Source organism: Citrus clementina, unplaced genomic scaffold (assembly GCF_000493195.1).
Source record: "Citrus clementina cultivar Clemenules unplaced genomic scaffold, Citrus_clementina_v1.0 scaffold_9, whole genome shotgun sequence".
NCBI lineage: Eukaryota > Viridiplantae > Streptophyta > Magnoliopsida > Sapindales > Rutaceae > Citrus > Citrus x clementina.
This window is the reverse complement of record NW_006261964.1, coordinates 21,938,776-21,952,263: the sequence shown is the minus strand read 5'-3', so window position 1 is coordinate 21,952,263 and position 13,488 is coordinate 21,938,776. Positions and strand designations below refer to the sequence as shown.

The window sequence follows — 13,488 nt, the reverse complement described above, 5'->3', positions numbered from 1 at the left end:
GTGAAACTTAGGACAATAAACATGAAACATGTTATCATTAATTTGCAACCATGAAAATCATTTAATTAATGGACCAATAAACATGAAACCATGACTATTAACTTGATACTTCGGCCATTAAACATGAAACCAAAGGAACTTGAAACTTAGGGCCATAGCATGAAACATGTTATCATTGACTTGCAACAATGAAAATCATTTAATTAATGAACTTGAAACATAGGGCAATAAACATGAAAAGTGAGATCATTAACTTGCAACCTTGAAAATCATTTAATTAATGGACCAATAAACATGAAACCATGACCATTAACTTGATACCTCGGCCATTAAACATGAAACCAAAGGAACTTGAAACTTAGGGCAATAGACATGAAACATGTTATCATTAACTTGAAACCATGAAAATCATTTAATTAATGAACTTGAAACATGGGGTAATAAATATGAAACATGAGATCATTAACTTGTAACCTTGAAAATCATTTAATTAATGGACCAATAAGTATGAAACCATGACCATTAACTTAATACCTAAACCATTAAACTTGAAACCAGTGAACTTGAAATTTAGGGCAATAAACATGAAACATGTTATCATTAACTTGCAACCATGAAAATTATTTAATTAATGAACTTGAAACTTAGGGCAATAAACATGAAACATGAGATCATTAACTTGCAACCATGAAAATCATTTAATTAATGAACCAATAACCATGAAACTATGACCATTAACTTGATACCTAAACATTAAACTTGAAACCAGTCAACTTGAAACTTAGGGCAATAAATATGAAATATGTTATCATTAACTTGCAACCATGAAAATCATTTAATTAATGAACTTGAAACTTAGGGCAATAAACATTAAATATGAGATCATTAACTTGCAACTATGAAAATCATTTAATTAATGGACCAATAAACATGAAACCATGACCATTAACTTGATACCTAAACCATTAAACTTGAAACCAGTGAACTTAAAACTTAGGGCAATAAACATGAAACATAAGATCATTAACTTGCAACCATGAAAATCATTTAATTAATGGACCAATAAACACTAAACCATAACCATTAACTTGAAACCTGAACCATTAAACTTGAAACTGAAAGAACTTGAAACTTAAGGCAATAAACATGGAACATGAGATCATTAACTTGCAACCATAAAAATCATTTAATTAATGGACCAATAAACATGAAACCATGATCATTAACTTGATATCTAAACCATTAAATTTGAAACCAGTGAACTTGAAACTTAGGGTAATAAACATGAAACATGAGATCATTAACTTGCAACCATGAAAATCATTTAATTAATGGACCAATAAACATGAAACCATGACCATTAACTTGATACCTGGACCATTAAACTTGAAACTGAAGGAACTTGAAACTTAAGGCAATAAACATGAAACTTGAGATAATTAACTTGCAACTATAAAAATAATGAAATTAATGGACCAATAAATATGAAATCCAGACCATTAACTTGATATCTATACCATTAAACTTGAAACTCTTTTTTTATTATTATAAAAATAATTTTTTATTGTTATGTGTCCTTTAATATAAAATAATAATTATTTTATTTTTATGTTTTTTTTATTATAATTGAATATTATTATATTTATTATTATTTAATTCATTTAAGGAGCAACTAGTTGCTCCCAGTTATTATTTTTTTTTTAGTGTTTGTGGCAGCCAAACCATTGCTCTGTTTTTTTTCCTTTTTTTATTGCTTGCATGTATCACATACATGCACGTACTGTAGCCGTGCCCATATCAAAATAGATCTTGGTAAACTTTTAACAAGAATATCAGTAAAATTGTATTAATTTTAAAAAACAAAAAAAAATGGAGCATTAATGCATACGTGCTGTTAGCATTAATTTTAAATTAAATATTTTTTTATTAAGACAGTAACTCAAACCTTTTCCCCATTAACGTGAGCGAGTTTCGAATTTTAGATTTTTTATTTCTACACAAATAATTTTATCAACTGAAATAATTGGCATCCACTCAATCCTAAATTAAGTATATTGTTTTAAATGAATCCATATAGTATGTTAACGTGTTATTTGGAAAAAATACATCTAGAATAGACGTGTTGTTAGGGAAAAATAATTGGTTTATTTGTTATTTGTCAAACGAGTGCATATCATATGTTAACCTATTATTGGTCAAAAATATATTTAAAGTATATGTGCTGTTAGCTAGGGGAAAATAATTGGATATTTGTTTCTTATTATCGGTCAAATGAGTTCAGTCCCCTTGTTAATAGACTCAGAACTCTCAGAAATAGGCCGTTCGCTTTTCATTTTTAATATTTTTTAATGAATCTAAAAGTGTAATATTATTTATTAAATATTCCTTGACAATTAATAAAAACCAAATTTATTAAGAATACAGATAATTTAGTGAAAAAGGATGTAAAATGTCTTCCCTCTTATTGAGAGTTAGGTCCTAGGATGATGCTAGAGATGGCCAACGGGCCGTGCCGACCCAGGCCCATTAAAGGAAGCCCACGCGTGCTCATGCTCGTGTTGTTCTGTGTCCACTATGTATTTCATGTTGTGTCGTGCTGTGCCAGCCCGGCACACCTGCCGTGCCCGCACGTGCCGTGCCTAGGAAAACTAGCCCACTACACTTTTTCCTTTTTTATTTTTTTAGAGTGCATGTCAAGTTGTTATCTTATTTTTTGTAAGCTTGTGTACTTTTTTTGGATCCATGTGCCTTTATTTAAATTTAATAGAATAAAAAATTCAAAACTCAAGTCCATATTTAATAATAATAAATTAATAATAATAAGAGAATGGAATATTAGTTGCTCAGTTTGACTCTATGGTATTAGAATTCTTTTTTAGTACTTAACAACAACAACAATAATAATTTTTTAAAGGGTTAACTTAATTGTTAACTTGGAATTACGTAGAGTCATATATCATAGTTTATAATAATATCAATACATATTTACAAAATCATGACATTTATAATTTTATATTATTAAAATCATGATACCAATTATTTATTTAATAAATTATAAACATAAATCAATTATAATTTTTTTGAAACTAAGAATTAAATAAATTTAAAAACTTGAGCCAATAAACTATATTAAAAGATTCAATTTCAAGTTATTTATAAAATTATAAAATTTTAAGTTTACTTTCATTAAAAAATAAAACATACTTATTGCATGCTTTTTTGTGTGCCGTGCTTTGGCTCATCTCTAATCGTGCCGTATTTTTAAGGCTCATGTGCCTAAAATTTAAGCCCGGCAAAGCCCACGTGCATGCCGTGCCATGCCGCGTGCTCTACTTAAATGTGCTCGTGCCGTGCCTTATGCCGTACCCGTGCCGTGCCTCGTGTCGTCCGACCTATTGGCCACCTCTAGATGATGCAAATGTTGTAAACCCAAAAAACAAAAATTATTAAAAAAAAATACCCAAACAAGAAAAGTTTTGGGCACTCTATCTAGGAGCATTGGTCATTTTAAATTAGTTTCATAGCCCATGAACATTTCAACGAATTGCAGTAACATTCATACATACGTAACAAATAATCAATTAATAACAAACAATACCACAGAAGCACTAGGGCAGAGACGCTTCCCAAACAATTATAAACAAAGATGAAATTGATGATGCAACCTTTGTCATACTACATTACATTAATAAAATCCAGTTTTAATAAATAAAAAAGATTGATTGTTACTAAATTTACAATAGAGAATTTAATGATGTGCCAACACAGTACACTTGTAGAAAACAACTTCTGGGATGTGAATAGATAATTATCTATGTGAATAGATAATTATCTACCACCTAGTCATTTATGTTAGCCGTGAAGCTAAGGTCTAGCTCTAGTGACTTTCCTAAGGATCAAGTACTAATTCGAGATTTAATGGGTATCTGAGTTAATATTAAAAAAAAAATGTTAGCCGTCCCGTGTTTTTTTTTTCTAACTTTTTTTTTTTAAATTTTGAAAGGTTTCTTTTGTTAAATTAATTGGTTGGGAAAAATTTTTATCATCACTACAATATAGATATCAATTTTTCGCTTAATCAAAATTTCTAAGTGAAGCAACTAGGAAAGATCAGGATTAAATTAGAAATTTTATATAAATTGCATATAGAAACAATTTTGATATTTCCAACCCTAAAAATGTGTAACCCATGCCATTTCAAAAGAATAATTATAAAAAAATTACATTACGTTTAAATCAAGAAGAAATTTTAATGATTGACCAATTAAATTTTCATTAATTAGTTTTTGTGATTTAGATCTCTTGACCATTTTTGTTACAGCAACATTTGTGATCAACAATAGTCAAGAGTTTTTATCCAAAAAAAAAAGAATCTAATTAGTTAATTATTTTAAAATTTCTCTCATTTGAAATTTAAAAAAAAAATAATGTGATTTTTTTTTAAAAAATAATTTTATAAGATGGGGTGGTTACACAAACTCTGGAGTGGAAATATCCCATCCCATATAGAAATTTGTCCCCCTATCTTTTGCTACACTTAGAGCATTTGGAATTGCCTTTGAGGCTCAAAAGTGACACTTTCAGTAAGATTATTCCACCCTACAATAATTTTTGAAAAACAAACAATGAGTAGCTTTTCAAAATCTGATTTTGAGAATCAGTTTTATACTTAATACAATTTCATATATCTCCTCCCATATTTTATAAAAATTCAAAATTATCCTTATTCAATTAGGAAATAAAATCATTAAATTTAAAGAGATTATTATTATTAAAAATTATATTGAGATAATAAAATAAAAAATAAAATCAATAAAATAAAATATTTATTTTAATTATCAATTATTATATATACACAAAAAAAAAATTACATGTACGTGTTTGCAGTGGTAAGGCTGTTGGGGAAAAATTAGGTTTTTAAATTTTTTATAAAACCTTTTGAAGATCGCTCTCATATAATATATAAGAATTTGTATTCTAGAAATCGTACCTTGAAAATCCGAGTTGACTTTTTCCGCTAAAGTGATTTAGGCTCCTAGATCACGATCCGCCACCACCACTCCTGTTAGATCACGATCCGTCACCACAACGCTTGTTAGATCACGAATTGTCACCAATGATCTTCCAGGTTATGACTCAGGTTCGATCTGCACTTGACGTGTGAGCGTCTTTATCACTACCAAAGCAACTAGCACGAGAAAATTTTTCTCTCAACAATAGAGAGAAAAATCTTATTCTCTGATCTGTATAAAGTGACTTCTCCCTTTTCTTTTGAGAAAATAAGCCTTTTATATCACCCTTTAGTGAAAACCCTAGACTCTAAATAATCAAAAAACAAAGCTCACGTTACTTACTTTTTCTATAGGGGACCCACCTTGTAAAATAACATAAGGCTCCTTACACAAAAGCTAATTAAATGGAGCCTCTCACTAAATGATATATTTAGGCTTTTGACCCAAATAACTAGTTATCTTACTTATTAGTCCAGTAGTGGTGCAATCAATTAAATGAGCTAACCCGTTGATCATTTTGGAACATACAATAGTGGCTACAATAATTAGGCCTGTAATTAAATTAGCCCAATTATTTAATTCCAAATCTACTCCATTAAAAGATTGGAACTGACTTCCATAATTGTATGCTCGAATAATAATTCGTCCTAAGCCACATTGATTTCTTTACTGCACAATCCTTTGTACCACATCGTTAATTAAATTGATATCTCAACTGTCCAATCAATTTAATAACGTCTTATTCCTTGATACTTACTGGTTTTCTCTAATGATAATTTCCAACATACTAAATATGTTGACACACTCTGGCTAGAGAATTCTATGATCAAGTGCCGAAAACCCATCAAGAGATGTGTTGTACAAATTCTATATTGTTAATCCATAACTCCAATACTCATAATTGCTCCCACCAAGATACCGAGTAATATTGACCACAAGTATGTGCCGTGCCCATTGGTAACTCAAATGGAATAACAATTACAATCATGAAATCATAATTAACTCAAGATTAAGATTACAGTAAAATCAATGCCTAGGAGATTTAATAAGTCTGACAGTTATTACAAAGTTAATTAAATCTCATATGTGATCCTGTTCAATGTAGTCGTACTACATCAATAAATTCATACATGATTAAGACAAATCATTCAATGAATTTATTACAGTCTATACCTAAATAAAGTGCCCAACTTTATTTATCAAATGCGAACTAAATTTATTTAATCATAAGATAACTTGTATTTATGTCTTCTGTGAATCCACATGGTGATCACATAAATACATATAATATGATTAAATGGACTTTAATAAAAATATTAATGCAATTAAGATATTTGTATAAAATACCTCATTTATTTTATTAATCAGAAAAATTGTTTATTACAATTAAATAAACACATATGCTTTTAAAGAGCATATTTTCCCAACAAAGGCTATGCGTGGGTTAAGAGTCCAAAATTTTTGATACATTTATAAAAATGCCATTGTGCAAAGTTTACAAAATTGCCACTATTTTATTTATAAATGGACCACTATATTAATTTACAACTTTCAACTTTGCCTTTCATATAACAAAACAAAGGGAGCATTTACTTCATTCGAGACTCCAAAACGTGCTTTCTTTCTTCGCTTCCTCACCTCTTCGACTTCTTCTCGATAAGAATAGATAATTAAATTATTTTTTATTCAATCATTTACAACATATTTATTAATTGTAAGGTAGTAAAGACTAAAAGTCATATTATTTAATCTTGTTCCAATTTCATTGTGTAAGATTAAATTACTATTAAGTCAAATGAAGATAATTTTAGCCATTAAATTCTAGCATTAAAATTTTTAAATTGATTAGTGATAGATTAGAGACAGATCATTTGAAATTGATTATTTATGGAGATAGATCATAAGTTTGATCTAGTATATTATATAATGTTAGTTTATTAATTAAACTTATTGTTTAGCATTTGAATAGTGTCAATGTGTCATAGCGATGGAAGGACAAGAGAGAGTGATAACGCTAAATTTGAAATATCAATTACTTGCAAATCAAGCTAGGTTTGTGTGATTAAGTAAGATTAAGGAGTTATATGTAGCTATATATATATATATATATATATATATATATATATATATATATATATATATGTATATATATATCTGTTTGAACTAATTTACGGTTTAGGAAGGTGTTTTATTTGTTTGCATAAGAAGTTTACTAATGAAGCCTGGTCTAAAATTTAGGCGCCAAAGACTAGCCGTTAAATGTCGATTATATTGGGTGCCAATGCGTGGTGTTATGGCCATCGCCGTTGAAACGCATTTGAAGTTTACAAATTTTGTATAAACTTTAGAATTTCTCCCAGTATAGGACTATGCCTCCTCACCTTTCTTTGAAGCAAAGTTCAAGATTATGCTTCAAATAAATTATCAAATAGGTCTAGGCAAACTTCTTATTATAATATTAGTAAAATTGTATCGTAATATTCATAAAACATTAAAAAAAAATTGGAGTATTAATGCAAACACATGATATAAAAGCAGTAATTAAAAATTTACGCACTTAAAAATTCTTATCCTGTTCATTCCAAGTGAGGTAGTCCATGATGGACAAATAGGCAATTTTATAAATCTAATTATTCAAATGTCGCTTCAATACTTAGGAATAAAAATATTGTGATACAAATCCGATGTAATGTTTTATCTATTTGGAGACATAAAAGTCATTTTAATCATACTGATTTTAATTAAGATTTCATTTCCATAACCACATGCACCACGGTCTTAGGTCATTCTTTATAATAAGCACAGATTTGAGAGATCTAGTGAATTTGTGGAATGAAAATGGCAGTGAGTCCATTTTAATTTTTACAAGAACCAAGCACTTGATAGTAGTTTCACATTAAATCTAGAGAATCATTTTTTAGATGCTTACCTCTCCTAACATTCGAATACGGGCCTTCTAAAGTGCTGCTAGGACTTCGCATTCGAAGTTGCTTATATTGTCCCCAAACAAATTAAAGAAAGTAAAAACAGACCTGTCAAAAACTATTTTCACCTCTCGTGCAATCGATTTTAAGGATATTTCAGTCTTTTGGGGTGTAGCACCTGATAATCTTCCACCTCAGATCTCAACCTTTTGCTGGGATCTTGGGCGTATATTAAATGAGCTCCACATTTTTTCACATCAAAACCCTCTATGCCTGGGCCCTCGTAATGCTGAATATTGAATTGGATACAGAACTCGTTATTGGAACCACCGAGACTATCTGAAGACAGAGAGAAATCATACCCCAAAAGCACGTGATCTGACTCGATAGACGGATTTACTCCTAAATGATTCCATACATAAAGGGAACAAACTGCAACATCGTCTTTGGTTTTGAGTATGCATCGAACATTAAAACCCCGTGTGATGCCATGATGATCTGGAACAATAGCGCACAGAGCAAAGCCAACAAAGTTATTGTTGAACCAACCTGGCGGCAGCTCAAGAGTTACAGAAGATCCCATACTTTGATAGCTAAACCACTCTGGAATTTCACTTCCGGGGTAACTGACACAACCCCGAGGAGGGTTATGATCATCTTCCTGCACCACAAAAACCATCATTTTGTATAATATTAAATTTAACTTGGGGGAAAAAGGTAATAATAACTTATAAAAATGCATATATATGCACTTAGATAGAGAGTTACCGGATCTTGTTGTTTCCACCATGTTGCCATAACGTGAATTTTCTTTAGAGCTCCTTCAACAATTTCTCCAACCTCGTTCCGGTTCAATTTGAAACAATTGCTAAAGTCAAATTCCTGCCAAAGCTCTGACGAACGTGTGAATAATGTCGATAAATTTGATAATGTTTCCAGTGATGTGCAGTGACGGGCACATATTCTGCTACAGCGTGGAAGTTCTGGTAAGGATTGAAGCCTCTTACAATTTTGTAGTGTGAGGATCAACAACTTAGATAGCTGTTTGATGCTTGAAGGTATTTTCTCAAAATTGTTTTCTGCTAGATTCAAATGTTTTAAAGAGGGCGACTGGCCAAGACTTTCAGGTAATTCTGTGATGCCGCAATCTACGAGAGACAGTTCCTCCAGATTCTGTAATTGAAAGAAAATAGGCAATTTCAAACCCATTGTTGGCAGACGACCCTTGCATCTTTCAAAACATAACGACCAAACCCTGTTCAAACAAGCAATGGACGGCGGTACTTGGCTTACAGCAGTTTCTCTGGCCGACATAATTTCCAGAGATTCTAAATTTCCAATTTCCTCCGGCAATTTCTCAAGTTTTAAGCAACCAGAGAGAAAAAGGTACCGAAGTGATTTTAAATTACAGAGGCTGCTCGAGACACTCTTAAGCCTTGAACAGTTTGTAAGGTCCAAATTAACAAGTCTGGATAGATTCCCAATCGATGAAGGCAGTTCTTCAATTGCAGTTTCCCTTAGATCTAAGTCTTCTATATTACAAGAGATCTCAGGAAACCTCTTCAAATTTGAGCACCCTCGAAGATTTAGCACTTCAAGGGAATCCAAATTAATTTCAGTTTCCTCCGGCAATTTCTCAAGTTTTAAGCAACCAGAGAGATAAAGGCTCCGAAGTGATTTTAAATTACAGAGGCTGCTCGAGACACTCTTAAGCCTTGAACAGTTTTGAAGCTCCAATGTAACAAGTCTGGATAGATTCCCAATCGATGAAGGTAGTTCTTCAATTGCGCTTCCTTGCAAATATAACACTTCTATGTTACAAGAGATCTCAGGAAACCTCTTGAAATTTGAGCAATTTGCAAGTGAAAGCGTTTTAAGGGAAACCAAATCAATTCCAGTTGGAAGACTCTTTAGACTATTGCAATCTTCTAGATTAAGGGTGACAAGCTTGTTGAGATGTTGAATAGATGAGTGAATCTCAATCAAACTTGTACAGCCTGTTAATTCCAACGAGTCAAGACTTAAGGCCAGTGAGAGGTCTGGGATTCTGGTCAATTGCTTGCAATGTCTGAGATTTAGACTCTTTAACGCAGCAAGATTCTGGGGAAAAAAAGGGAAAAAATTCAACACCAGTAATTAGCATCCATCACATTTAAAATTTGGTATTGAAAGGTTTTCATATAAATATTCAAGATATACCTGGACACCATTCCAGAGCTGTTCAATATTGCTATAAGGCATCTGAAGTGAAACAAGATGTTCCGGAAAATTCTTTGAAGGCAATGATTTCAAAGGGTATCCATCCCAACGAAAATACCTTAGTTCATTGGAAAGGGATTTCAGGCATCTTGAATGATGCACCTTACATCTGTTCTCTCTAGAGATTGAGTTATAAAATTTGAAGAATCTCAATCTGGGCATCTTTGTGAAAGTACTAGGATTGAAGCGTATCTCTTTAACTTGAGACATATCCAAGGAGATGTCCTCAATTATCTCACTCCCCTAAAAAGAGGAAATAATAATAATAATAATGTGTAAGGAAATGCTAGAAGCCTAGACTACAGGCGTCGTATCCATACAGTTCATTAAGTTTTTTTGTTTCTTTTTCCCACGTTCTTTGTTGAGTCTAAGTTTCAGGTTACATTTCCCAAATTTTTTCAACTCTTAAAATATGATGCATAAGTTGGGACATTTAATGAAAAGCTTAGGAGTTAGGACATAAAACGAAATCTGGGAAACAAAAACAAAAAATATGTTGCGTTGTTCAATTGTTATGACTTATGACACGACTCTACAATAACATGTACATGATACCAAAATAAAGGTGCATTTGGTGGCAGGAAATTTGACATCGACTGATTCATCAGAAATTTAGCCTATTTTATGTTTGGTGAAAACACAGCGAATAAACTTATCCTGAGCCCACAGAATAATCCCATAACCTTAAGAAAATTTATTCCATGATTTCCAAAGGATTGATTTGTTGGGATCAATTCTATCACTCAAGCATATTTACTAATTTATCAATGTTTATATCATATCAATATGCAATGTGTATAATAATATTTTTGATGTTATAATTAAAAATATAAATAATAAATAATTCAAAAAGAAAAATTATTAATTTAAGTATTACTCTAACTATTATAATTTAATTTAAAATAAATCAGTAATAATTTAAAAATATTAATTGATTATAAAATAAAATATTCAATAAATATCACTTAATTTAAACTTATTATTTATTATTATAATTACTTTATGGAAGTATTATTATAAGTATTAAATTTAATGTGAAATAAATAACTAATAATAAAAATAAAATTATTAATTGATTATTAAAGGAAATATTCAACAAATTTCACTAATTTAACCTTTTATTTATTATTATAAATCGTAACATGGCCTATATGATATATACAATGTAGCACATCAGTCCGCCACTAGTTTTATATATTTTCCTTAATTTGTATAAAAGAGTTTTCTATATATTATAATGTGTTTGTGGGGGGCGTCATAAGAAATAATATTATCTATCTGACAAAGTACTAAACTAATTCTGCCATAACCAAAATAGAAACGGAAAGTTAATGCTTTGAACTTACAGTATTTTTGCTCAAAACTTGATCGATGTCTTCATGATGCCACAATCGACTGCGTTTTCCTGAATCTTTAATGGACTCTTGCCTCACAATTTCCCTACCCATTTCTTGTAGCAAATCATGCATTGTTATCTTGTTGTTTGATATAATCACAAGGGACTTATCAACAAGATCACATATTCCTATCTTCGCTGAAAGGCCACAGGCATCTAGGAAATTCATAACAAAATCTCGATGTTGTCCTTTAAAAAAACATGCAATATCTAGAAAGATATTTTGCTCTTCATCATCAAGGCCATCATAACTCACTTTCAACACCTTTTGGATATCCATGTGAGGAATTCTTTTTAGTTTTTCTATTGCATTTTCCCACTCTTCTTCACTCCTTCCGAATAGATAGCGTCCCAAAACTTTAAGAGCTAATGGAACACCCTTCGCATATTTTATCACTATATTTGACAACTCCAAATAACCCGCAGCAGGATGGTTTTGCCCAAAGGCATTTCGACTGAAAAGGGTAAGAGAATCATTGTATGATAATACCTTAACCTCAAATACATGACCCACTCGACTCCCAGGAAGGTTCTTGAGCAATTGTGCATCTCTCGTTGTTATGATAATTCGACTCCCAGGCATGAAGCAATCGAGTCTATCAAGACCACCAATTAATAATTCTATTTGTTGTATACAAGTCACATCATCAAAAACAATTAGAACCTTCATTCGACTGAGCCTTCTTCTTTGAAAGTTGAGGCCGATATTGGGTATGTCAATCTTCATATCTCCATCATCTAGTAATGTAGAAAGAAGTTCTCGTCGGAAACCAGCCAATCTGCTAGCTTCTGACTCTTCTCTAATATTTTGCATAAAATAAGAACCTTCAAAATGACTAGAGATGTTACTGTAAATAGCACTGGCAATTGTGGTCTTGCCTATACCACCAATGCCCCAAATGCCTACAGTGTTAAATTCAGTTGACCCAGTCAATAAGAGTGATTCAATTTCCTTGATGATTGATTCTACTCCCACCAGCTGGTCTTTGTTATCACTTGGAAATAAATCATTCAGTTTCTTTAAAATGTCATTCACAATTCCCTCTACAAGTACAGATTCGGACCTAACAAATAAGAAAAATAGCAGTAAGATTGAATGTGGATAAAAAATTCTTCAATAAAGCTGAACATTGTGTTTATAATTCCAATTGGTAACAATGCCGAGGTTTCACACTGAAACTTGATCAAAGAAAAGAAAAAAATAGAAATTAATTTTACAAGATAGTGACCATCGCCTAATGTTAAAAATATAAATTTATTATGCATAATAGTTTATAAACTTTTTGATATGTTTTATCATTCACTATTTATTTTAAATAGTATCCCAAAATATAAGCATATTTTGTTTGGCCTCTTGTGGTGGAAGTAAGTAGGGATGTTAAAAATACCCATCCGGCTTGAACTCGGGCAATACTCGGCCTGAGAATGAGGCCAAACTGGTCTCGGGAATCACTTGATAAGCTCATGGTTTGGTCCGGAGCCCAAATTTTATAAAAGAAATTTTATAAAATATATATTATTTTAAATAATTATATTTATTTGGCTCAACTATTACATATATTTAAATTTTTAAATTTCATATTTTCATTCCCAATTTCACAAAAATAAAATTAAAAATTAAAAAACATACATATACAATGTTACAAAATATAAAATCCAAGCTTTTAAGTTCAAATAAAAAAGCCTCGGCTGGGTGTTCAAAAAACATGTCCGAGCCAGATCTGAGCATTGCCATACTTGATCGCCCCCAAGTTTTGCCATCCCTAGAAGCAAGAGGTTAAGAGTTTCCTCACTCTCTTTTAGATATAACATGGATGTCATGAAACATCAGACATATTATTAGAAGAGATTCAAGCTATTTACATCAAACATTAGGGGGAACCTTAGGTGCAACTGT

At 31.2% G+C, this 13,488-nt stretch overlaps 1 protein-coding gene across 1 annotated transcript in view; it reads right to left on the bottom strand.

Moving 5' to 3' along the window:
• Positions 1-7,937: 7,937 nt before the first annotated feature.
• The window catches only part of LOC18033243 (disease resistance protein RPP5), a 7,368-nt gene continuing 1,817 nt past the window's right edge, over positions 7,938-13,488 (bottom strand). Inside the window, exons 2-5 of the mRNA XM_006421147.2 lie at positions 11,542-12,655; positions 10,136-10,438; positions 8,705-10,036; positions 7,938-8,597 (exon numbers count right to left, since the gene is read on the bottom strand). Of these exons, the coding sequence (XP_006421210.2) occupies positions 8,082-8,597; positions 8,705-10,036; positions 10,136-10,438; positions 11,542-12,655 (3,265 nt within the window). The 3' untranslated portion in view covers positions 7,938-8,081. The remainder of the gene's footprint in view (positions 8,598-8,704; positions 10,037-10,135; positions 10,439-11,541; positions 12,656-13,488) is intronic.